This window comes from Ovis aries, chromosome 6, assembly GCF_016772045.2.
Source record: "Ovis aries strain OAR_USU_Benz2616 breed Rambouillet chromosome 6, ARS-UI_Ramb_v3.0, whole genome shotgun sequence".
NCBI lineage: Eukaryota > Metazoa > Chordata > Mammalia > Artiodactyla > Bovidae > Ovis > Ovis aries.
The window spans coordinates 61558828-61583303 of record NC_056059.1 but is presented as its reverse complement, the minus strand read 5'-3'; the positions used below and the strand labels follow the sequence as shown (position 1 = coordinate 61583303).

General features: G+C 40.2%; 1 protein-coding gene and 1 pseudogene across 8 annotated transcripts in view; one reads left to right on the top strand and one right to left on the bottom strand.

Moving 5' to 3' along the window:
- The window catches only part of SLC30A9 (solute carrier family 30 member 9), an 80654-nt gene extending 60839 nt beyond the window's left edge, over positions 1–19815 (bottom strand). For all 8 annotated transcript variants that reach the window (XM_060417061.1, XM_004009795.6, XM_060417063.1 and 5 more), the window contains exons 1-2: positions 19581–19815; positions 8433–8585 (exon numbers count right to left, since the gene is read on the bottom strand). In XM_060417061.1, coding sequence (XP_060273044.1) covers positions 8433–8585; positions 19581–19692 — 265 coding nt within the window. In that variant the 5' untranslated portion in view covers positions 19693–19815. The remainder of the gene's footprint in view (positions 1–8432; positions 8586–19580) is intronic.
- A 2544-nt stretch (positions 19816–22359) lies between these two features.
- Positions 22360–24034, top strand: LOC105609130 (small ribosomal subunit protein eS12-like; annotated as a pseudogene).
- Positions 24035–24476: the final 442 nt, after the last annotated feature.

Sequence of the window (24476 nt, the reverse complement as noted above, 5' to 3'; positions counted from 1 at the left end):
AAAGGTCCATCTAGTCAAGGCTTTGGTTTTTCCAGTGGTCATGTATGGATGTGACAGTTGGACTGTGAAGAAAGCTGAGCACCGAAGAATTGATGCTTTTGAACTGCGGTGTTGGAGAAGACTCTTGAGAGTCCCTTGGACTGCAAGGAGATCCAACCAGTCCATTCTAAAGGAGATCAGCCCTGGGATTTCTTTGGAAGGAATGATGCTAAAGCTGAAACTCCAGTACTTTGGCCACCTCATGCGAAGAGTTGACTTATTAGAAAAGACTCTGATGCTGGGAGGGATTGGGGGCAAGAGGAGAAGGGGACAACAGAGGATGAGATGGCTGGATGGCATCACTGACTCAATGGACGTGAGTTTGAGTGAACTCCAAGACATGGTGATGGAGAGGGAGGCCTGGCGTGCTTCAATTCACGGGGTCGCAAAGAGTCGGACATGACAGAGCAACTGAACTGAACTGAACTGAACTGAACGCTCCTATGTATAAATTAAATATCAACAGAACAGACACTTAACAAAAACAAAACTTTCTTCAAAATATAAGCAAAACAACTTACCTGTAATATTTAGTATATTTCTCAATTATTTTTCAGGGACAGCCACTGGGGAAATGACTTAACATGGTATATTATGTTTTCATAACTAAAACATGTACAGAAAATCCAAAAAGGCTTTATTTTCACTATTCATCAGATTCTAAGTAAGTTATGATGACACACTGGTTAAAAACAAACAAAAAAGAGGCCTAAAAACACTTCTATTTAATTAGTAACTATGGCTTCCAACATTTGACATTGATCAGTTAAATGACTGATATTTCATTTCTGTCTGGCTATACAGCAAACAAATTCTAAAGCATCTTTATCTACAGAATCTATGTATTAATTACTTAAAATTTTGTTTTGGGGAATAGAGCCTTGGGCAGACAAAAGTGAAGGGATGGGGTGGTAGAATATTAAGCTTTGAACACTCATCTAGTGTGTGAACACTAAAATCTACTATCTAAAATTTCACAGACAGCCATTCTTTCTACAATGATCAAAGTCATTCAAACAAATCACATAAAATGAGGTGCTCTAATACTGACATTTTTGGATATTCTTCTTACCACAAACTGTCTAGATATTACTAAATATATAGTGTTAAGACTCACAAACAAGAAATAGTAGTAAAAAGCTCAAACACATATAGGAATACTTTTTTTACATATCACCATCTTAATAAATTTACACTGGATCACTGGAGTAGAATCTTGATTATTTCAATAAGCAACCAGACATGCTATCCATGAATATCTCCAGACATTTTGTTTTAAGCTCAAGCTCTGGCTGTTTGCCACACATCTGCTGTCATTAGCAAAATTAAAACTGATTTTACTAAAATTTAAAACATCTGAATGCTCCTTAAAAACTTAACGATTCCTTAGCAAGTCTCTGCCTCTTAATGAGCTGTTTCTGACTTTATCATGTGATTTGAATTATTCAAAAGTCAATCTCAAATCTTAAATATACAAATTCTCTTTCAATCAAGCAATTACTTGCTGTCTATCTGATGGCTGGTGGTTTAGTCACAAAGTTGTGTCCGACTCTTGCAACCCCATGGACTATAGCCTGCCAGGCTTCTCTGTCCATGGGATTCTCCAGGTAAGAATACTGGAGTGGGTTGCCATTTCCTTCTCCAATCTGATGCCTAACAAGGTCTAATCTGGCCTAAGAAAATTCTGAAAAATTGAGCCCAAAATAAAACCATCAGTAAACAATGTAGTCCTAATCTAATAAACTAATATTTAAATTTCACAAGTCAGCAGAGAAAAAAGAAAATGAGTCACAGATTTCAATTTCAAGCACTCTGTAAAGTGGAAACCAACATTAAATATCTTTGCCTGAGTCAATGTTCACCTCACAATAGCATTATAACATGTTTTACCTTTAATTACGTTATTCTACAGCCTGTTTCTTCTCCCATCTCAATGTTCTAAATAAATGTGCTTATTTCTGGAACTTAGGGACTCATGATCCTCTCCATTCCTTCATCCTCTAATATCAGACTCTCAATATTTACCCCAGGAGTTCTCCATCACAAGGAAAAGGAAGAAACTCACTAAAAGTGGATAATAAGCCCAAAGAGAGGATGCGGCTTGGGGAAAAGGATGAAAAACAGGCATGATAAACTGTCTTGCAGTATCTCACTGTGCACACTGTTCACTGAACCCAAGGCAGGTAAGGTGCGAGCTAAGAGGCTGGAAGAAAGCTAAAAGAGCCGTAGAAACGGCAGACATGTTTATTCTCTCCAGGCTGGCACAGCAGCCGTAGCAGCAACAGACATGCTGTATTCTCTCCTCTCGTGGTTGACCCAGCGGACACAGCCGTAACACAGCCTCACCACCGTAATGCAACCGTAACGCAGTCCCAAGGGCTTTTTCAGCGGGAGCTTATATACACATGCATACAAAACAAAAGCATGGTAGCCTGTGGCCAAGTGGTTACCTTGTCGCGTGCATGCACAGTGCTCTAAGTGATCTCAGCTGTTATACAATCATTATCTACAAAACGTGGGGCAAGAGTGAGAGGATGTGGAGCGAGAAAGCCTGACCACTGCCATCTTGGATAATTTGCTCTTTCCCTGCTGCTGCTGCTGCTAGGTCGCTTCAGTCGTGTCTGACTCTGTGCGACCCCATAGAAGGCCGCCCACCAGGCTCCCCCGTCCCTGGGATTCTCCAGGCAAGAACATTGGAGGGTTGCCGTTTCCTTCTCCAATGCACGAAACTGAAAAGTGAAAGTGAAGTCACTCAGCCATGTCCGACTCCTTGGCAACCCCACTGACTGCAGCCCACCAGGCTCCTCCGTCCATGGGATTCTCCAGGCAAGAGTACTAGATTCGGGTGCCATTGCCTTCTCCGACTCTCCCTAGATAAACATAAACACAGGTTTCTCAAGCAATCTGTAAAATCTTTCCTGTGAAAGACATCCAACTAAAGGAAAAATGGTCTTGAAATGTTTATTATTCTTCAAACACTCTTCTCCTAACACCATCCTCTCCTTGGGTTTTCTCCTACCTCTCCAGACTATTCCTCCTCAACTGTTCTTTGCAAGCTTCTCCTCTTCCACCTGTCCCTTACTCACTGGGGATTTCAGACTAGCTCTTATCTCCCCAATCTAAACTCTCCCCCTGTAGTGTCTCAAACATACTCATGACTTCAGTTACCACCTGGGTACAGCTAAAAACTCCTCATCTTTATCCCCAGGTTACAACTCTATGCATTTACTCATTTACAAAATTTATTAAACCCCTACTAAAAGCAGAGACATTACTTTGCCAACAAAGGTCCGTCTAGTCAAGGCTATAGTTTTTCCAGTGGTCATATATGGATGTGAGAGTTGGACTATAAAGAAAGCTGAGCGCAGAAGAATTGATGCTTTTGAACTGTGGTGTTGGAGAAGACTCTTGAGAGTCCCTTGGACTGCAAGGAGATCCAACCAGTCCATTCTAAAGATCAGTCCTGGGTGTTCATTGGAAGGACTGATGTTGAAGCTGAAACTCCAATACTTTGGCCACCTGATGCAGAGAGCTGACTCACTGGAAAAGACCCTGATGGTGAGAAGGTTGAAGGCAGGTGGAGAAGGGGTCGACAGAGGATGAGATGGTTGGATGGCATCACCGACTCAATGGACATGGGTTTGGGTGAACTCCAGGAGTTGGTGATGGACAGGGAGGCCTGGCATGCTGCAGTTCATGGGGTCGCAAAGAGTCGAACACGACTGAGCAACTGAACTGAACTGAACGATATGCAAACCACTCTAAGCACTGATGGAGAAGGCAACCCCACCCCACTCCAGTACTCCTGCCTGGAAAATCCCACGGACGGAGGAGCCTGGTAGGCTGCAGTCCATGGGGTCACTAAGAGTTGGACACAACTGAGTGACTTCACTTTCACTTTTCACTTTCATGCATTGGAGAAGGAAATGGCAACCCACTCCAGTGTTCTTGCCTGGAGAATCCCAGGGATGGGGGAGCCTGGTGGGCAGCCGTCTATGGGGTCACACAGAGTCAGACACGATTGAAGCGACTTCGCAGCAGCAGCAGCTAAGCACTGAAGTTCCTGCTATGATGAGGTTTGGAAACAAGGGAAAAAATAAATAAAACAGATACTGAAAATATCAGTCAATAATAAGTGATGTCCACACAGAGAATTAAAATTAGTGTAATATCAAGGACTGACTGGGTGTGCAGAGTTGACATGTCATGTAAGATGTAAATTACTAAAAGGGGTCAGCCAGATGATGAAGGGCATCTTGGAAAGTTAAAGCAACTAGAACAAACACCCCGTAACAAGAACAAGCTGGATATTTTCTTATTTTCTAAGAGCCAAAAGGAAAATGGTTTGACTGAAATATTATGAGAAAGTGAGAGTGGAAGCAAGGAGCCCAGAGAGGCTACTGCAGCAATCCAGCCAAAGAGATGATGTCTCACACTAGAAAAGTAGTATAACAACGGCCTACTAGTAGTTATCTATTAAAATGCCCCAGAGGCACCTACAATTCAGATGTCGAAGACTGAACCCTCAACTTCTCATTAATACACATTGCAGCTTTGGTATTTCTACTTTTAGAAGTCAATGAAATCACCAACACAAAAGCCAGTCAAATCCAATAACCATGCATTGTCCTTTACTGACTCTTTTAGTCCACCAAATTCAATCAAGTCAGTTATTCAGTTCCTAAATACCTTGCATTCCCCTACTACCTCAAGAAAATCATTGCCACTAATCTAGAGCCTCATTCACATCTGTTTTCAGTCCCTTCCTTTGCAATTTATTTTCCAGTCTGCATCTAGTCATCTTTCTAAAATCTTAAATATGATTAAATACTTCCTGTACTCAAAATATTCCAACGGATTCCCACTGCCTCCAAAACAGTCCACACTCCTGAACAAAACCCTGATCTGACTACTGTTTACCTCTTGAGTTTCACCCCTTTCCAAACTACAAACCCCACCATGAGGTGCTCTGCTCACAAGTCTGGTCACAAGGAGTTGGTGCAGTGCTATCTTTTTCCCACCATTCATCACACCAATGCCTGCTTTCAGGCCACTAGTTAGATATCATTTCCCTATGGGAGCCTTCCCAGCCACTCGACCCAGGTGTCCCTCCAGCACATAGTACTTCTTCTACCAGAGTACTTCCTATACTTGTTTTGCTTAATTTTCTGTTTCAGTAATAAAAAATATAAACTCACTCTCCTGTGCTGCCATATAAAAAGTCCTCAATAAATACTTCTTCAATAAATTAATGAATAAATAAAGACTTCTTTTTAATGCTGCACAGTGGACTAGATATCCTGAAAAAGTATCTTTTCAAATGCACTGCTAAGCTACCAAAATGATCTGAAGGGGGCAAAAATGAAGGGAAAACAGGATCTCTATAAAATAAGAGAGCACACCAAAGTCAGTTTTTTCCCTGATGATTTCTACAGTTATGCCAAGTGTCTAGCTTTGTTTCTGGGTATCTCCTGTTAAAGAGTCTCCAACTCTAGCAAAATTCTCTAGAATTCTGGTAACAGGAGATACCCAGAAACAAAGGTAGACAAGGCATAACTGTGACCTAAAAAACACACATGGGGCTTCCCTGATGGCTCAGTGGTAAAGAATCTGCCTGCCAATGTAGGAGATGCCTAGGGTTTGATCACTGGGTTGGGAAGATCCCCTGGAGAAGGAACAGGCAACCCACTCCAGTACTCTTGCCTGGAAAATCCCATGAACAGAGGAGGCTGGCAGGCTACATTCCATGGGGTTGCAAAGAGTCAGACACAACTGCGCGATTACACAACAACAATGAAAAACACAGAAAAGGAGTCAGCAAGGAAGTAAGCCTGCCCCGACTTTTGTGTTAAGTAGTGGAGAATAAAAAACTCCTCTGAAAATCCTAAGGATAAGGCAACTCACACAAGTTTACAGTCTGAATTCATGCTGCTAATGTGGTCCTAAGCTGAGGATTTAATTTAATGTGGTCCCAGCAGCTAAGAGAGGAAAATGCAAACTCTCTATGCAGGAACACATCCTCAATCAGAGACATCAAATAGTTCAAAGATATTAAACTACATGGAAAATGAACAATTCTCAGTTTAAAAACAGATCATCATGAATGAAAGCAGGAAATGGAGGAAAAAGGTAATACAGTAAAAACCAAAACATTTCAGATAGCAGAATTTTCAGTCATAGAATATAAAACAGCTATGTTTAATGTCTAATAAAAGAGAAGTTTGAAAACACACAAGAGACCAACCAAGCAAGCTGAAAAATAAAAATAGTTTCTAGAAATCAAAAATATAATCATTAAAATTAAAAACCCAACATGGTACTAACCAGCAGACTAGAGGCAACTACTAAAAGAGAATTCGTACACTATGTAGACCTAAGAAAATAATCCAGGAGTCAGGCCAGAAAGATAAAGAAATACAAAGTATGTCAGAGAGGTTTAGACACATGAAAAATTATGCAGTAAATATTCCAGATTTCTTAACAGAGTTCCAAAGGAGAAGAGAAGTGGTAATAACACACACTTCAAGGGATGCATGCTAAGTCAGTTCATTTGTGTCAGACTGTTTGCAACCCTATGGACCGTAGCCCGCCAGGCTCCTCTGTCCATAGTATTCTCCAGGCAAGAATACTGGAGTGGGCTGCCATGCCCTCCTCCAGGGGATCTTCCTGACACAGGAATGGAACCCAGGCCCCCTGTGGCTCTTGCACTGTAGGCAGATCCCTAACCGCTGAGCCACTGGGGAAGCCCAGGGACAGTGACAGAGAACTGCAGAATTCCAGAATTGTAGAAAAATGACAGTTCTCAGATCCAGGAAGCCCAACAAATCTCAGGCAAGGTAAGACCTTACTCATTTCATAGTAAAACTAAACTTTACACCAAAGAAAAAGACTTTCAAAATAAAGTTAAATTTTAAAAGCAAACAGAAAAGACATGAAAACAAAGGCATGATATCTGACTTCTCAGCAGTAACAGTGTCAGCCGAAAGACAATGCAATAAGGTATGTATTAAATGTGCCTTTACCATGAAAGAGTCTCACCTAAAGAAATTTCAATAGGATGTATCAACACATCAGAAAGAAAAGCAGAGACATAAGAAAAGATGGTTAACAAAGATTTTAGATTAAAACTTTAAACAAATAATGGTATAAATTTTAGAGAAGGAAAAGAGAGGAGAACAGATACAAGCTACCAGCCAGCAAACAACATGTAAGTTCAGAATGGGTGACCAGAGTGAACATTCCAAACCATTTATATGTTTCAGAAGGAAAGTAAACTTTCCAATTACCCTTAGACTTAGCACATACATAAAGCATATACCTCCCAAGCAAGTGTGTATATGTTTGTGTATATGACGGAAAGGGGATAATGGAATAAGAAAAATAAGATTTTATTAGGAGGCAAAAAAAAGTAATTAAACACACACACAGGGAAGCACATGATATAACGGCAGAAGTATGTCCAAATATATCAACGACTGCAGCAAATGTAATCATACTAAACTTTCCATTAAAAGACAAAGATTATCAAACTAGGACAAAAAAGCTTAAAGTCAAAGGACAGGAAGACTGGAAGACTGGAATTGACATATATATATTACTACATAGTATTACATATAATACTATATTAGATAACTAATGAGGATCTAAAACAATTTAAAAATTAAAGATTAATGAGCAAAACAGCTAACAGGTCATTAAAAAACGACTAACAGGGGACTTCCCTGGTGGTCAGTGGCTAAGACTCCAAGTTCCAATGCAGGGGCCCAGGTTTGATCCCAGGTCAAAGAACTAGATCCACATGCTACAACTAAGAGTTTGCATGCAACAACTAAAAGACCCATGTTGCAACCAGCAAGCTCGCACACCACAACTAAGACCCAGCGCAGCCAAGTAAATATGTATTTTTTTTTTAATGAATGACAGAATAAATACAAAGGAAGCAGAAAGGAGAATATAATTAGGTAAGAGTAGAAATTAATGAAATAGGAAACAAAAATACAATATAAAGATTGAGAGTCAAAAAGTTATCACTTAGTAAAAATAATAAAATTGACAAAGCTCAGGCAAAATTAGTCAAGTAAACAAACACCACTAGGAATGAAAAAGAGTACATATGCTATTTAAAAATGTACATAGAGAATATAATGAACTTTTTATCAATAAATTAAAATTTTAGTTGAAGTGGATAAATTCCTGGAAAAAAAATGGAACTTACCAAAATTGAGTCAAAAAGAAATATAAAAATTAAAAGAAATTAAGTTAGCTCCTCATGAAAAACACACTAGTTCAGATGGTTTTACTTATAAGTTCTATCAAACATTAAAGGAACAATCTCATGCAAACTATTCCCGTATAAAGGGGAAAAAAAACTATTTTAAAAGATTTATACATACCTGCTTCATCAAATGAAGGTACTTTTTCCATTTTCTGAGTTTGTGATCCCTGTCCTTCTTTCTGAACACTTGTGGAATACAACTTTACTTGATTCAGTGTACAGCATGGAACACTGTTTGAAAAGCTTCCAAATGTCACTAAACTCTGCCATTCTAAAAGAAAAAAATTTAAATTTCAAACAAACTAGTAATAAGGATTTTTATATCCAATAAAGCCTACCTATGATTAGAAAGAGAACAAAATAACAGTAAAATTTGCACTCTGTAGATACCCAAAAGCACAATGTTAAGCCACCCTTTCCATACAGGTGTTTCACTGGCCCTTAGGTATACAGCATCTATACTCTGTAAAGGAAATATAAAGATAATATTCCTTCTTTTCTCATTTGCAACTTTATATAGAAATTTTTTAATTACATAAAGTCAAATAGAACATTTATATTATTCAGCTATTCTGAAGGTCTCTGGCATATAAAAGGTACTCTTTATTTTGTATGTTGGTTGCATGCTAAAAGAAAATGGCATAATATACCTTTCAGAATAAGAAGTCTGAAAGGAGAAAGGTCATGAGGGCTTTCTACTCAAAATTACATTGCATCTTCCTTCTGCTAGCTGAAACCAGGTCCTCTCCCACTTCACAATCAATATGTGAATTATATGAATCAGTCCTTCATACTGTCACCGATTTTTTTAAATCAGATAAATAAGTCAACATTTCTTTCCAAGAATCTAAAAGATGATGCTGTGAAAGTGCCGCACTCAATATGTCAGCAGATTTGGAAAACTCAGGTTGAATTTAGGAATCTCAACAGAGATTCCTCAGTATATGGGAATTCTAATTGAGAGAAGAGTATAAGTCTAATTACAAAGCACTTTAGCTGCTGCATCTGGGTTGATTGTGGGCTTTGGAGGGCTGAAATAGAAAAATGTAGTCCACATTTGCATCAAAGTGGTAGAAAAGTACATTTGTCTCTACTCTTGTGTGGCCCTGTCTCCCTGTTACTTTTTACGCTGAGGACTGAAACTTGAAAACCTTGTTTAGGTGCAATTTATACATTTTCTAAAATGTAGGTAAAATAGTGAAATTATATCATTAGAAACAGTCAAGTTAAGCATGTAAGAGTTCAAACTTTTATAACTGCTTAATAATGATCTTCCCAGGACGTTAATTCATGTATTTGCATGTATAGATTGCCTTCAGAAATCAAAGAAAATAAATATTTTTTTAATGGCTCAGAGAATTCATCAGGGACATCAATTACTGTGAATACCGAAGGTAATCTGAAAAGCATGAGGGACATAAGGCACCCTTAAGTATTCACGCAAATTTCAGGCTTACAACTTGTCTTCTTGAAAAACTTCCTGATGCCAACTTAAATCTTTCTTTTGGCAAATATTTGTTGAAGGCCCAGTATGGTTTTTTGTTTGTTTGTTTGTTTTTTTGGTCATTTGCCGTTACTTATTAAAGGCTGAGTAAAGCAAATATATCAATGGATCTTCTTGCATATTAAAATAAATACGTCACTAAAGGCTAAAGCAAACTCTCCCTGGAAAACCACCCTCCAAGAAAGCATCTTCTTCACCACCACCACTGGTGTTCTGACTTGTCAACCCTGATCAAAGTATCTTTTGTGATTATCACCAAACAAAAACAATATATCACTAACATTTTTTTAACCCAGTGATGAAATAACCTCTATAGACATTGTGCTAAGGTGTTTAAAGAGGGATTACTACAATCTAAAAGTCTTGCCTCAGAAGATGTCAATATATTTGTAACTTGATCCTCGATCTTGTTCAAAGTTCTCCTTAATTTTAAAAACATTTCATTATAGAAAATTTTAAATATATACAAAGGTAGAAAAAAACAGTACAATAAACATACGTGTACTTATTACCTAGCTTCAACAACTATCAACTCATGGACAACTTTGTTGTATCTCTACCTCACCAATATGTCATTGACATATTAATTTGATGCAAATCTCAGACATAAAATAATTTCATTCATAAAACTTTCAGTATGCATTCTAAAAGATAAGAACTTTTTAAAACATAGGTATACCACCACTGCAAGTAAAAAAAAAGCTTGATATCATGAAAATAGCCTTAATTTCCAATAATCTCAATTTTCTCAATTTCCAGTGTTATAATTTTTAGATTCAGTCCACATACCATAACTGAGTGCAATTGTGTGGTAGTGTGAGCATTCTTTGGCATTGCCTTTCTTTGGGATTAGAATGAAAAGTGAACTTTTCCAGTCCTGTGGCCACTGCTGAGTTTTCCAAATCTGCTGCCATATTGAGTGCAGCACTTTCACAGCATCATCTTTTAGGATTTGAAATAGCTCAACTGGAATTCCATCACCTCCACTAGTTTTGTTCATAGTGATGCTTCCTAAGGCCCACCTGATTTCACATTCCAGGATGTCTGGCTCTAGGTGAGTGATCACACCATCGTGATTATCTGGGTCATGATGATCTTTTCTGTACAGTTCTTCTGTGTATTCCTGCCACCTCTTCTTAATATCTTCTGCTTCTGTTAGGTCCATACCATTTCCATCCTTTATTGAGCCCATCTTTGCATGAAATGTTCCCTTGGTATCTCTAGTTTTCTTGACGATATCTCTAATCTTTCCCATTCTATCTCTAATCTTTCCCATTCTATTGTTTTCCTCTATTTCTTTGCACTGATCACTGACGAAGGCTTTCTTATCTTTCCTTGCTATTCTTTGGAACTCTGCATTCAAATAGGTCTATCTTTTCTTTTCTCCTTTGCTTCTCTTCTTTTCACAGCTGTTTGTAAGACCTCCTCAGACAACCATTTTACCTTTTTGCATTTCTTTTTTTGGGGATGGTCTTGATCCCTGTCTCCTGTACAATGTCACAAACCTCTGTCCATAGTTCATTAGGCACTCTCTCAGATCTAGTCCCTTAAATCTATTTCTCACTTCTACTGTTTAATTGTAAGGGATTTGATTTAGGTCATACCTGAATGGTCTAGTGATTTTCCCTACTTTCTTCAATTTAAGTCTGAATTTGGCAATAAGAATGCTCAAACTACCGCACAATTGCATTCATCTCACACACTAGTAAAGTAATGCTCAAAATTCTCCAAGCCAGGCTTCAGCAATAATGTGAACCATGAACTTCCAGATGTTCAACCTGGTTTTAGAAAAGGCAGAGGAACCAGAGATCAAATTGCCAACATCTGCTGGATCATGGAAAAAGCAAGAGAGTTCCAGAAAAACATCTATTTCTGCTTTACTGACTATGCCAAAGTCTTTGACTATGTAGATCACAATAAACTGTGGAAAATTCTGAAAGAGATGGGAATACCAGACCACCTGACCTACCTCTTGAAAAATCTGTATGCAGGTTAGGAAACAACAGTTAGAACTTGACATGGAACAGACTAGTTCCAAATAGGAAAAGGAATACGTCAAGGCTGTATATTGTCACCCTGCTTATTTAACTTCTATGCAGAGTACATCATGAGAAACGCTGGGCTGGAAGAAGCACTAGCTAGAATCAAGACTGCGGGGAGAAATATCAATAACCTCAGATATGCAGATGACATCACACTTACGGCAAAAGCGAAGAATAGCTAAAGAGCCTCTTGATGAAAGTGAAAGAGGAGAGTAAAAAAGTTGGTTTAATGCTCAACATTCAGAAAACTAAGATCATGGTATCTGGTCCCATCACTTCATGGCAAACGGATGGGGAAACAATGGAAACAGTGGCTATTTTCCTAAGCTCCAAAATCACTGCAGATGGCGACTGCAGCCATGAAATTAAAAGACACTTACTCCTTGGAAGGAAAGTTATGACCAACCTAGACAGCATATTAAAAAGTAGAGACATTACTTTGCCAACAAAGGTCCATCTAGTCAAGGCTACGGTTTTTCCAGTAGTCATGTATGGATGTGAGAGTTGGACTATAAAGAAAGCAAAGTGCCGAAGAATTGATGCTTTTGAACTGTGGTGTTGGAGAAGCCTCTTGAGTCCCTTGGACTACAAGGAGATCCAACCAGTCCATCCTAAAGGAGATCAATCCGGGTGCATTGGAAGGACTGATGCTAAAGCTGAAACTCCAATACTGAGGCCACCTGATGCAAAGAGCTGACTCATTTGAAAAGACTCTGATGGTGAGAAGACTGAAGGCAGGTGGAGAAGGGGTCGACAGAGGATAAGATGGTTGGATGGCATCACCGACTAAATGGACATGAGTTTGGGTAAACTCTGGGAGTTGATGATGGACAGGGAGGCCTGGCGTGCTGCAATCCATGGGGTCACAGAGTTGGACATGACTGAGCGACTGAACTGAACCATAACTGGGGTTTTAAGTATTTATTTATTTGGCTGTGTCGGGCTTTAGTTGCATTACACAGGATCTTTCACTGCCATACATGGGCTCTCTAGTTGGGCACACAGGCTCCAGAGCTCACCAGCTTACTTGCTCCAAAGTATGGGGATCTTAGTATCATCAGGGATCAGACCCTCACTCCTCAGCAACTTTCAAAGTACATATTTGACATAATACAAGACCGAAACTACAAGGAAATTGCAGAATATACAGGACAACATTTGACTCAATAAAATACACAGAATACCTAAAACACAGCAGTAGAAACTCAACTGTTCGTTGAATAAATTACTGAATTTGTTAATTAATTCTAGGAGGCAAAAAGATAGTAAAAAAAATATCACCCATCATTTATACCCTCTCTTCAAGATGACTTCTAAAATAAGCTATGTTAAGCTACAGATTAGTCTTCAGTTCAGTGCTCACTACTCTATGGGCTTGGAAAAGGAACTTCTCATTGCTGTATATACAAGGGCTGTTTTTTCATCAAGACTGCAGAGCTAGGTATCTTATCAGTCTAACCCCAACAATCACTTTTCTCTGCTTTTATTTTACTGTTACTGTCTCTGCAGCTCCTAATGACATTGCTACTGATCACCCCTTGTCCTCTCCAATCTGGTTTGTCACCTACCACTTACTCTGGCTTTTGGAGGAAATTTGGCCTTCTTTTTCAGACTACAATACAAAAGACTCTCTTTCTGCCAGGCAAACCGACAATTCTATCTATTATATATGTTGCTTCTGAAATAACAATAACTAAAAAAGAAACAAAAAGATTTCTTAACGGTTTGAAATATTTTACTTTAGGCTAGTTTCAGGACAACAGATAAACTTGTACCTAAGTCTTTCAGAGATCAGTCTCTATATGTGAGACCACTGCAGATGGATGGACCTAGACATTATCAAACTGAGTGAAGTCAAACAGAGAAAGACAAATATCATATTGCTTACGTGTGGAATCTAAAAAGATGATGAAAATAAACTTCTTTACAAATCAGAAACAGACTCACAGATATAGAAAACAAACCTGTAGTTACCAAAGTGAAAGTCACTCAGTTGTATTTGACTCTCTGTGACCCCATGGACTATACAGTCTATGGAATTCTCCAAGCCAGAATACTGGAGTGGGTAGCCTTTCCCTTCTCCAGGGGATTTTCCCAACCCAGGGATTGAACCCAGGTCTCCTGCACTGCAGGCAGATTCTTTACCAGCTGAGCCACAAGGGAAGCTCTAGTTACAAAAGGAGGTAAATTAGGACTTCGGGATTAACATACACACCTGGTGGGTCAGACAGTAAAGAATCTGCCTGCAAAGCAGGAGACTCACCCAGGTTTGATCCCTGGGTCAGGAAGATCCCCTGGAAATGACAACCCACTCCAGTATTCCTGCATAAAGATTCCCATGACAGAGGAGCCCTACAGTCCATGGGGTCACAAACAGTCAGACCTGAGCGACTAACTTTTTATACATAAAATAGATAAACAAGGACCTACCGTATAGGACAGGGAACTATATTCAATAACTTGTAATAACATACAATGGAAAAGAATCTGATAATATATGTGTGTGTGTGTGTATAACTGAACCATGATGTTGCATTTTTAAAAACAAGCAAAATACAGGTTGATTTCAACTATTAAATGTGACTGGTAAAATATCTGGATTATGCATAATTTTTACTCTGTAGCTTAATAACTTTTCTGTATTTTCCCCAATGCCTAAAATTTTAAACTAAAAATATATCCATTGTTAAATCACTTCTAGCATTATTTCTGCTAATAGGAGCACACTGACTGGTCTCTTATACTTTCAGCAAGCAAAATAAAATGCAGGAAAATCCCTTTCAGGCCTAATCATCAGGCAAGCAAAAAGATTGTCTGGTGACTTACACCAGGCAGCCTCAACCTTCAGGACTACTGCTGATGTGATTTTTCACCAGAATAGACTAAGCAACCAGGAATCCTTTTTTTTTTTTTTTTTTTGAGTATGTAAAGAATATGCAACTTTCTGCACTGCATCTTGGCATACAACTCTACTTCCTTGCTTAATTCTTAATATTTTCTTAGAAAGGGGAGAATATTTAATATATTAAGGATTCACCAAGTGCCACTGTCCTAAATGCTCTACCTGTATTATCATACTATAATTTATATCCCAAAGTATGCCTCAAAATCATCTGCATCTCTCCATCTCCACTGCCTTTTCATACTGTTCATGGGGTTCTCAGAATATTCTTTGGGAAGACTGATGCTAAAGCTGAAACTCCAATACTTTGGCTACCTGATATGAAGAACTGACTCACTGGAAAAGACCCTGATGCTGGAAAGATTGAAGGCAGAAGAAGGGGATGACAGAGGATGAGATGGTTGGATGGCATCACTGACTCAATGAACATGACTTAAAGCAAGCTCCAGGAGCTGGTGATGTACAGGAAAGTCTGGCATGCTGCAGTCCATGGGGTTGCAAAGAGTCGGACATACTGAGCGATTGAACTGAACTGATCTCCATTGCTAAGTACTATGGCCCAACTGCAATCTTCTTTCTGTGGCTAACTCTAATAGCCCTCTTCTGATCTCCTTATTTATACTTTCCCCTTTCCAATCCATTCTCTACACAGTAGTCAGAATGATATTTTTAAAACATTTCCTTTTCTGGCCCCTTAAACCTACAGCCCAAAAGGCTATGAAAGTGAAAGCTGCTCAGTCATATCCAACTCTTGAGACATCATGGATTATGGACTTCTCCAGGCCAGAATACTGGAGTGGGTAGCCTTTCCCTTCTCCAGGGGATCTTCCTAACCCAGGCATTGAACCCAGATCTCCAGCATTGCAGGAGGATTCTTTACCAGCTGAGCCACCAGGGATGCCCAAGAATATTGGAGTAGGTAGCCGATCCCTTCTCCAGTGGATCTTCCTGACCCAGGAATCAAACCGGAGTCTCCTTGATACCTCTCAAATCTCACTTCACACATCCCTCCCCTTCCAACCATACTCCAGCCACAGAATGTTTCTTTCTGCTCCTGAATACTACAAGTCTGGTCTTCAGGGTTTCTATTTGCTCTGCCTGGATTGCTCTTTGCCCCAGATCTTCGCCTGGATTGCTCATTTTCATTTGTCATGACTTGGCTCAGTAACCACCTCCTTAGAAAAGCTGGAGTCCCAGGCCAACATAACTAATAAAATGGCCCCTGCAGGCTTCTAGACCACCACTCAGCTTCTTTCTTTTACAGTCTTTAGGTATGTTTTCTCATTCCTCATTTCCAAAAATGGTGGAAAGTCTGTCTTATTCAGTACAACACAATCAACAACTACAATGCCTGATACCTCTTCCTGAATGATCCTCACTCACAAAAACTCTATACATGAAACACATATTGTGGCTAACCTCACTTCACAGGCAACCTTATCACTAGTCTGACCTACACAGAATCCTGCTGTCACTCTGCCAAAATGGTCTTTTACAACTGTCAATGTTCCTGTTAGTTATTTAAGGGATTCAATCCCCACTCTACTTTTCATATGGTGTACCAGCACGTTACAAACCAAAATTTAAAAATACAAAGGTTAATTTCTATCTTTTCATGTAAAACCTATACTTTTATTTATCTTGGATTTCAGCAAAAGCTTGTATCTGTTGATTTGTAGTCTTTAAGGGAGTATCCCCCCACCTCAAATCCTTGTCAACAAGGCAAGGTACCAATACATGAAAAACAGGTGAGACATTTACATCAAGAACATTTACCCAAGTCACTAAATATTCTTCTAAATTATATTTTTTTAATGGCTGCATCTATCACCAGCCCTTAATAAATATACCATAATGTGGTATATTTATTATACCATATACTTTTCATAACTGTAATATACTCTTCATAACTATAAGTGTTACCTATTTATTACTATTAATAATAAACTTGTGTGCACACTTTAGTAAGTATCTGGTTATTTCCTGAAAGCAAATCCCTTTAAGTAGAACTGCTGGGTGAGAAGGCACAGACCCTTTAAGGTTGTTTTTAGTATAAGGAATAACTGACCTCCAAAACACTGACTGACTAACTGTATGTCCCAGTCAGTAGTAAGAGTTTCTGCTTTCCTGCACCCTCAATATGGAATTTCACTATGAAAAACTTAGCTAATATGAAAGCAATTAGTAGTAAATCCTTTAGATTTATAGTTCTATACTTATTAGTAAGTATGGAACATTTTTGCGTTTTTATTGGTCACTCGAATGCCCTTATGAATGCATTCATCTCCTTTGCCCATTTTTCTACTGGAATGTACTTTGGCTTGTAAAAATTCTTTATAAATTAGGAATACTAATTCTATAACTGCACTGTCCAGTAGTCGCTGTTCACTAAGTACCTTAAACGCGGATAGTCTGAACATGTGCTGTTTAAGTGTAAAATACACACTGGACTCCAGAAACAGTTCAAAAAGATAAAGTAAAATATCTCAATAATTTTTATATTGATCATAACATTGAATATACTGGATAAACTATATTAACAAAATTAATTTCATCTGTTTTTACTTTTTAAAATACGGCTATCAGACAAATCAAAATTATATACATGATACACATTATATTTCTTTCAGACAGAACTGCCCTCGAATATTGTTTTCCTTGTCGCCTTTAAATGTTTACAGTGTTAATTTGACCCACCAGCATTTCTCATCTTTGAGCATGCATAAGAAGCAGTTTGGAGAAGGAAATGGTAACCCACTCCCATATTCTTGCCTAGAGAATCCCTTGGACAGAGAAGCCTGGTGGGCTGCTGTCCACAGGGTTGTAAACAGTCGAACATGACTGAAGCGCCTGAGCATGCATGCATGCATGCAACGGAAAAGGAAATGGCAACCCACTCCAGTGTTCTTGCCTGGAGAATCCCAGGGACAGAGGAGCCTGGTGGGCTGCCGTCTATGGGGTCGCACAGAGTTGGACACAACTGAAGCAACTTAGCAGCAGCAGCAGCAGCAAGAAGCAGTTGTTTCCCTTAAGATTCTTCCTCTACTACTCTTTTTAAATTTACACTGGGGTTTTAGAAGCACAAACTAAACTTTATTTCTTGACAAAGTAACAACGTTTATTTTTAGAAATTTCTCCCCAAAAGTTCTTCCATATTTCTTTCTTATGTGCAACCAACTTAATAAGTACTTTTTCTAAATAATCCTTTTGAAGTTTTATAACAATTATGGTCGCCCTTTTAAAAACTGTTTAGGTATTACTGAAACTAAATTTTCACCAACAAGGTTATTTTTCAATCTACTATTTTTAAGTATGAGAACACATTTTAATTTTTTGGTAGTAAATACTGTAAACAACTTTGCAGTCACTGTGACTGGTGAGGACAGGTGATTCTTATCGCAGAGGGATGAGAGAAGAGCACATAAATTTCAACAGAGAATAATGAATTAACAAATCACACTATTTCACCTCCTTTTACCAACACTTAATGTCAGTTTAGACTAAATTTAGGCTACAGTCCACTGGGTTGCAGAGTGGGACATGACTTAGCGATCAAACAACAACAAAGAGCCACTCCACCTAATTTAGGTGTAAAATGCTGAAACTACTTGGTCAATAGAAGCAGTCATGCTAGAAAGCTTAGCTGAGGATTTTGGAGTATGGTACAACTAGATGATTCATGTTGTTCACAAGAGAATCGGGTGTATTTCCCATTACAGGAAAACTCCAGTTACACGTTTTTATCACTACCAAAAAGTCTCCAAAACAGTTCTGTTAAAATGAACTCTTCTGAAATTTTAAGAGCCAGTTTCTACATTTATTACAAATCAAAAATAGGACCATATTCCAAAATAATTGCACAGTAAAGAGCTTCTAATAAAGCTTATGTTACTTATAAACTTGAATGTCTACAACTTCTAACTTTTATTGCAAAGTCACAAACATGCTACAAGACTTTTCAAACATAAACTTTGGGGAAATGTTTCTTTAAATTCTCTTTTCACCCGCAAGAATCTGGGGGATTAAGTCAGGGGTGGATTTGATTCTGTCTCTCCCTCATTGTTCCTCTCAGCCTGCAAGAGACTAGTGCTATGGCAAAAACGGAGGTAAGTCTAACTCAGACTTGCAAGTTCAATGATATTTTGTAAACTGCCCATTGAAATTTGAGTCAGAAACGATTGTTGGAAAAGAATTATAAAAACAGTAAAATAGTAAACATTTCTTCACCAAAAAGAGTTTTCAACCGAACTGAGTTCATTCAATTAATTGCGGGACTGTCAGAGTCTCATATTAAATAATTATTCGTAAATGTTAAGTAGCAACTCCCAACTTCCTCTTAGAAAATTTAATAAAACAAGCTAGGCATATGCGAAGAGCAGCACGGAAAGGAAATCTACTGAGTCACAAGTGCTCAATAAAGGTAAGGCGGTGAGCTTAAAACACCCTGGAACCTGGAGTCAGCAATTTCCTACTGACTCGGGGAGGAGGCGGGGCGTCACCGCCCTGCACTAAGATGCTCACGTAACGTTTCATCTGAAACGAAGTAGTCGGTTTCATGGATGCCACCAGGACCGCGAACTGCCCCAAGTTCCCGCGGGAGCCGCGACAGAAATGTACGCGACACCAGATCAAGGAGGCCTGTAGGGGCCACCGCAGGGTGGGTAGCCTGAACTGCGAAGACGGAGGCCAAAAAGGAAGGTTCTTTGGTTGGGGAAGGGCAAGGCGGAGTACTGCCCGAGGCGAGGCACCCGGCTCCAAGCCCGGCCTTGTCTTCAAGCCCGGCCTCCGCGGAGTCAGTGGTCGGCGCGGGACACTCACCCTGGCGGTCGCTGGAGCCCCGGGCCGCCGCCCTGCAGCGCAGACGGAGCCGGCACAGGGAAGACCAGCTACATCTGTGGGCCGCAGCGGCGGCGGCCAAGCCCGGTAACATCCTGGCGGGGCAAAGGCCCCCACTCGGACACCGCTTGCTGCCTCCGCGCCGCCGCCGCCACCAACTGACTCCATAGACCGGACACTACCGTACACCGACGCCTGCGCCGCCTCAGGCGGCTTCAGGAAACCCGGAAATGGTAACATCATTTAGAGACCTAGCTGCAGAGACAGCGGAAGTGGCCTGCGCGAGCAGGACCAATCGCGAGACCTTGCCAGACCCTGACCAGCGGGGGAGGGCGTGGCTGCGCAGGAAGTTTGGCGTCTTCCTTGTCTTCCGCGCTTCTACTGTGGTGCTTTGTTTGAATGTCTGGAATCAAGCTGGAATCAAGATTGCCGGGAGAAATATCAATAACCTCAGATATGCAAATGACACCACCCTTATGGCAGAAAGCGAAGAATAGCTAAAGAGCCTCTTGATGAAAGTGAAAGAGGAGAGTGAAAAAGTTGGCTTGAAACTCAACATTCAGAAAACTAAGATCATGGCATCTGGTCCCATGACTTCATGGCAAATAGATAGGAAAACAATGGAAACAGTGATAGACTTTATTTTGGGGAGCTCCAAAGTCACTGCAGATGGTGACTGCAGCTGTGAACTTAAAAGACGCTTACTCCTTGGAGGAAAAACTATGACCAATGGAGACAGCATATTAAAAAGCAGAGACATTACTTTGCCAACAAAGGTCCATCTAGCCAAAGCTATAGTTTTTCCAATAGTCATGTGTGGATGTGAGAGTTGGACTATAAAGAAAACTGAGCGCCGAAGAATTGATGCTTTTGAACTGTGGTGTTGGAGAAGACTCTTTCGAGAGTCCCTTGGAGTGCAAGGAGATCAAACCATTCAATCATAAAGGAAATCAGTTCTGAATATTCTTAGGAAGGACTGATGCTGAAGCTGAAACTCTAATACTTTGGCCACCTGATGTGAAGAACTGGATCATCTGAAAAGACCCTGATGCTGGGAAAGATTGAAGACAGGAGGAAAGGGGTCAACAGAGGATGAGATGGTTGGATGGCATCAACTGCTTGATGGACATGAGTTTCAGCAAGCTCCGGGAGTTGGTGATGAACAGGAAATGCTGCAGTCCATGGAATCTCAAGGAGTTGGACACTTCTTGAGCGACTGAACTGAACTGAAATCATTAATAGACTGAATTATCTCATGTTTTTTATTTATATAAGTCTTTTAAACTGAGAAGCCACATTTTGCCTACACTTTTAGGTGAAAACATCCCTGACTAACATGGTTGTGGTGGTTCAGTCACTTAAGTTGTGTCCTGACTCAACGGACATGAGTTTGAGTAATGGTGATGGACAGGGAGACCTGGTGTGCTGCAGTCCATGGGGTCACAAAGAGTTGGACACGACTGAGCTACTGAACTGAACTGTCTTCCTTGCTTCTGCTGTGGCACTTTGCTTGGATGTCTACATGTGAATTATTTGCTTCTTAACAGCCCATGAAAACTTGGGCAGAAGTGACAGCTTTGGGGGGCTCTGCCTTCTCTCCTTTTTTCTGGGCTCAGATCCTGGGCCGTGCTGTTGGAATGGGATGGAAGGTGGGAAGGAAGGACAATGGCTTTCTGAGCCTCTCGTTCTCCTGAGCCATACTGGATAAGCCCAAGACTAGGCTAATTTGTCCTCAGTGCTCTCAGAACCTGTACCACAGTATGTCACAACACCACTGTGTAGCCATTACCACAAGGGCAAGTACCCACAGAATCAGAACTTGCTTTACTAACCTCTGAACCTGGGACTCCTGTCTGTAATATAAGACTTACAAGCTCAGGATTTATCTGGGTAGAGCAGGTGTGCAGACAAGTGAATAGGAGTCAGTGTGGTCCCAGGGAGAAAGCAATCAACAATATTCACCAAGCATTAACTGTGATGTTTATCTGACATGCTCTCAGGTCTTAGCTCAAAGGAGCAACATTTACCTTGACTGCCCTAGCTATTGTATGGGAGTAAGATTTTCCACCCCAAAGTGAGTTTCTTTGGCATGTGTATTAGTTTAGGCTGATTTTTTTAAGGTCAGAGACTCATGACCTTTGACCTTTCCCAACCTGCTTAAAAGAATGTGGAGGACATGTCTGCCAAGGGTGATACCACCATAGATAACCATAGTACAAACTAGATGTGTAGACTCAGAGGAACCTAGCAAAGTCTGCTAAAATTCCCCTCTGTGTCCCATTGTGTTTGCTGACCCATCAAACATTTGTTTACCAAACGTCTGCTGTTCTGTCTCCTTTTCAGTTGCCTTCCTCCCCTTGAAAGTCCCAAACTACCACCCCTAACATCCTCTTTTTTCTTTAACTGAAGATGGTATTCAAGTTGGCCATTTTGGAGAGTTACTCAGTTTTCCTGGGTCTCTCCTATGTATACATGTTGTTGAACTTTTGTTTGATTTTATCCTGTAATCCGTCTGATGTAAGTTTAACTCTTAGACCAACTTAGAACGTAGAAGGTGTAGACTTAAAAAATATTGAGAGTTATGTTTTATTCTGCAGGAATTTTTAGGACTTCAAGCCGGGGAAGCAGCATCTCAAGTAACCTGGAAAGAACTGCTCCGAGGAGGTGAGGGGAGAATCAGGTTATATAGTTTTGCAACAAAGGGCAGGTAGTTTGAACATCAAAAGATTATTGTTGCTCTCTTTCCCTGCTGCTTCGAGCCGCGCGGAGGCGGAGGCTCGGGTGCATTCAAGATTCGGCTCCAGCTGTAACCCACTGCGATGGCCGAGGAAGGCATTGCTCCTGGAGGTGTAATAGACGTAAATACTGCTCTGCAAGAGGTGCTGAAGACTGCCCTCATCCACAATGGCTTAGCGCATGGAATTCGCGAAGCTTTGAAAGCTTTAGACAAGCGCCAAGCCCATCTATGTGTGGGCTTGCATCCAACTGTGATGAGCCTATGTATGTCAAGTTGGTGGAGGCCCTTTGTGCTGAGCATCAAATCAACCTGATTAAGGTTGATGACAACAAGAAACTAGGGGAGTGGGTAGGCCTCTGTAAAATTGACAGAGAGGGAAAACCCTGTAAAGTGGTTGGTTGCAGTTGTTTGGTGGTTAAGGACTATGGCAAAGAATCTCAGGCCAAGGATGTCATCGAGGCGTACATCAAATGCAAGAAATGATGAAATTAAAAACTGAGTTCTTTTTTTTTTTAAGATTATTGTTAATTAAAGGGATACAAGATACCTCATTTAGCACCTGTCTATGTATGGGAAGATGCAAGAGTCTGTGCTCGCTGAAATCATGCCCTTGATACGTGCCTCAGCTATCTGGGGCCAGTGTCCTATAGGTTCATACAATGTCCTGAGGAATCCTGAGATTCCTCAGGGCTCACCAGCTCACCACTGATGGTGACTGCAATCAGTACTGATTGCAATCGCTGATCACTGTGATATCCTTTATTTACTGGTATGGCAGGAAATAATTCTATTTCTCAAAGGATAGAGGAAAATTTCTTCCTCCCTGATGCTATAATAGGCCTATTTATTCTCTACCCCTTTTCCCTGTATGCTTTTCTTCAAAATGCCTGTATATATTTGAAATTATCTATGCATTTTTTATAGTTTTGTGTCTCTCAGAATGAAAAATAAGCATCATGATGCTGGAGTCTTGTGTTTTGCCCACTGCTGGTTCCCAGGGGTAAAACAATGCCTGACACAAATAAATTAATTGAACGGACTACATGATTTTAAAATTAATGAGTCATTTGACTATAGTGCTACTGAGGCAGGGATAGGTGAGCTCCAGTTTATTTATTTTTATTTTTTTCCAGTTTAGATATTTACAACCAGCCTCCTGTTTGCTCTCCAAAATGGAAATAACAACTGAAACAGGGTAAATAGTCAGACTTTGTCTCCTACGGACACCTTCAGATAACAGTCATGACAGGAGCAGAGAGGGTCTAAGTATTGTTTGAGTAAAGAATCAAGAGATCATGTACTTCCCCTCCTTGGGGCAAGGGAGACATTTCACATGCTCAGAAAGACTCCTGGGGGATATAAAGGAGGGGCACAACCCCAGAATATGTGATTCCATAGGCCTCTGGGCTGAAATCCATCTTGGAAAGTTGCACACGCATGTTGGGGAGGGTCCTAGGGCAGGTCAGTGTGGAAAAAGAAACCAGACAATTAGCCAAAGGTAAGCAAAGAACTATCCTGTATAAATGACTTAACTGCCTCTTTACTTCCCTTCTCCTCAGGGGGATGCCCACACCCTTTCTCTCCAAGTGTGTGCATCTCTGCCTTGCTCCTCTCTTAACTAAACTAACTGTTTCTTTGTGTGCTCTCCCTCTTGTTGTAACGCTATGTCTAATAATAAACTTTGTACCTGCATTTACAGTTTTGGCCTCTGTGAGAAATGAATTTTTCACTGGGAGTAAGAGCCAGTGAAAAATAGCTTCTAGTCTCTAGCCCTTGCTAGTATGGTGGCTAGGATTCCTATGTTTCCATCCAGGCTACCCAGGTTCAATTCCTGGGCAAGGAATTAAGATCTTGCTTCATGTCACTGGTCACCACTGCCTCTCAGAGGTCACTACTATTGTTGAACCCAAGTTCATGTGCCTGATGCATTGTGAATCCTAACAAATCAAAACATCAGCATTTAGAGCAGATTTATTGCAGGGCCAAACAAGGGCAACAAGTGGTTCATGATCAGTAAGCTCAAACTCTCAGAAGGGTTTCAAGGAAGAGTCTTTTTTTTTTTTCCCAAGGAAGAGTCTTTATGGGCAAAATTTGGAGAAAAGTCTACAGGGTTGTGACCTTTCTCTGACTGGTTGATGGTA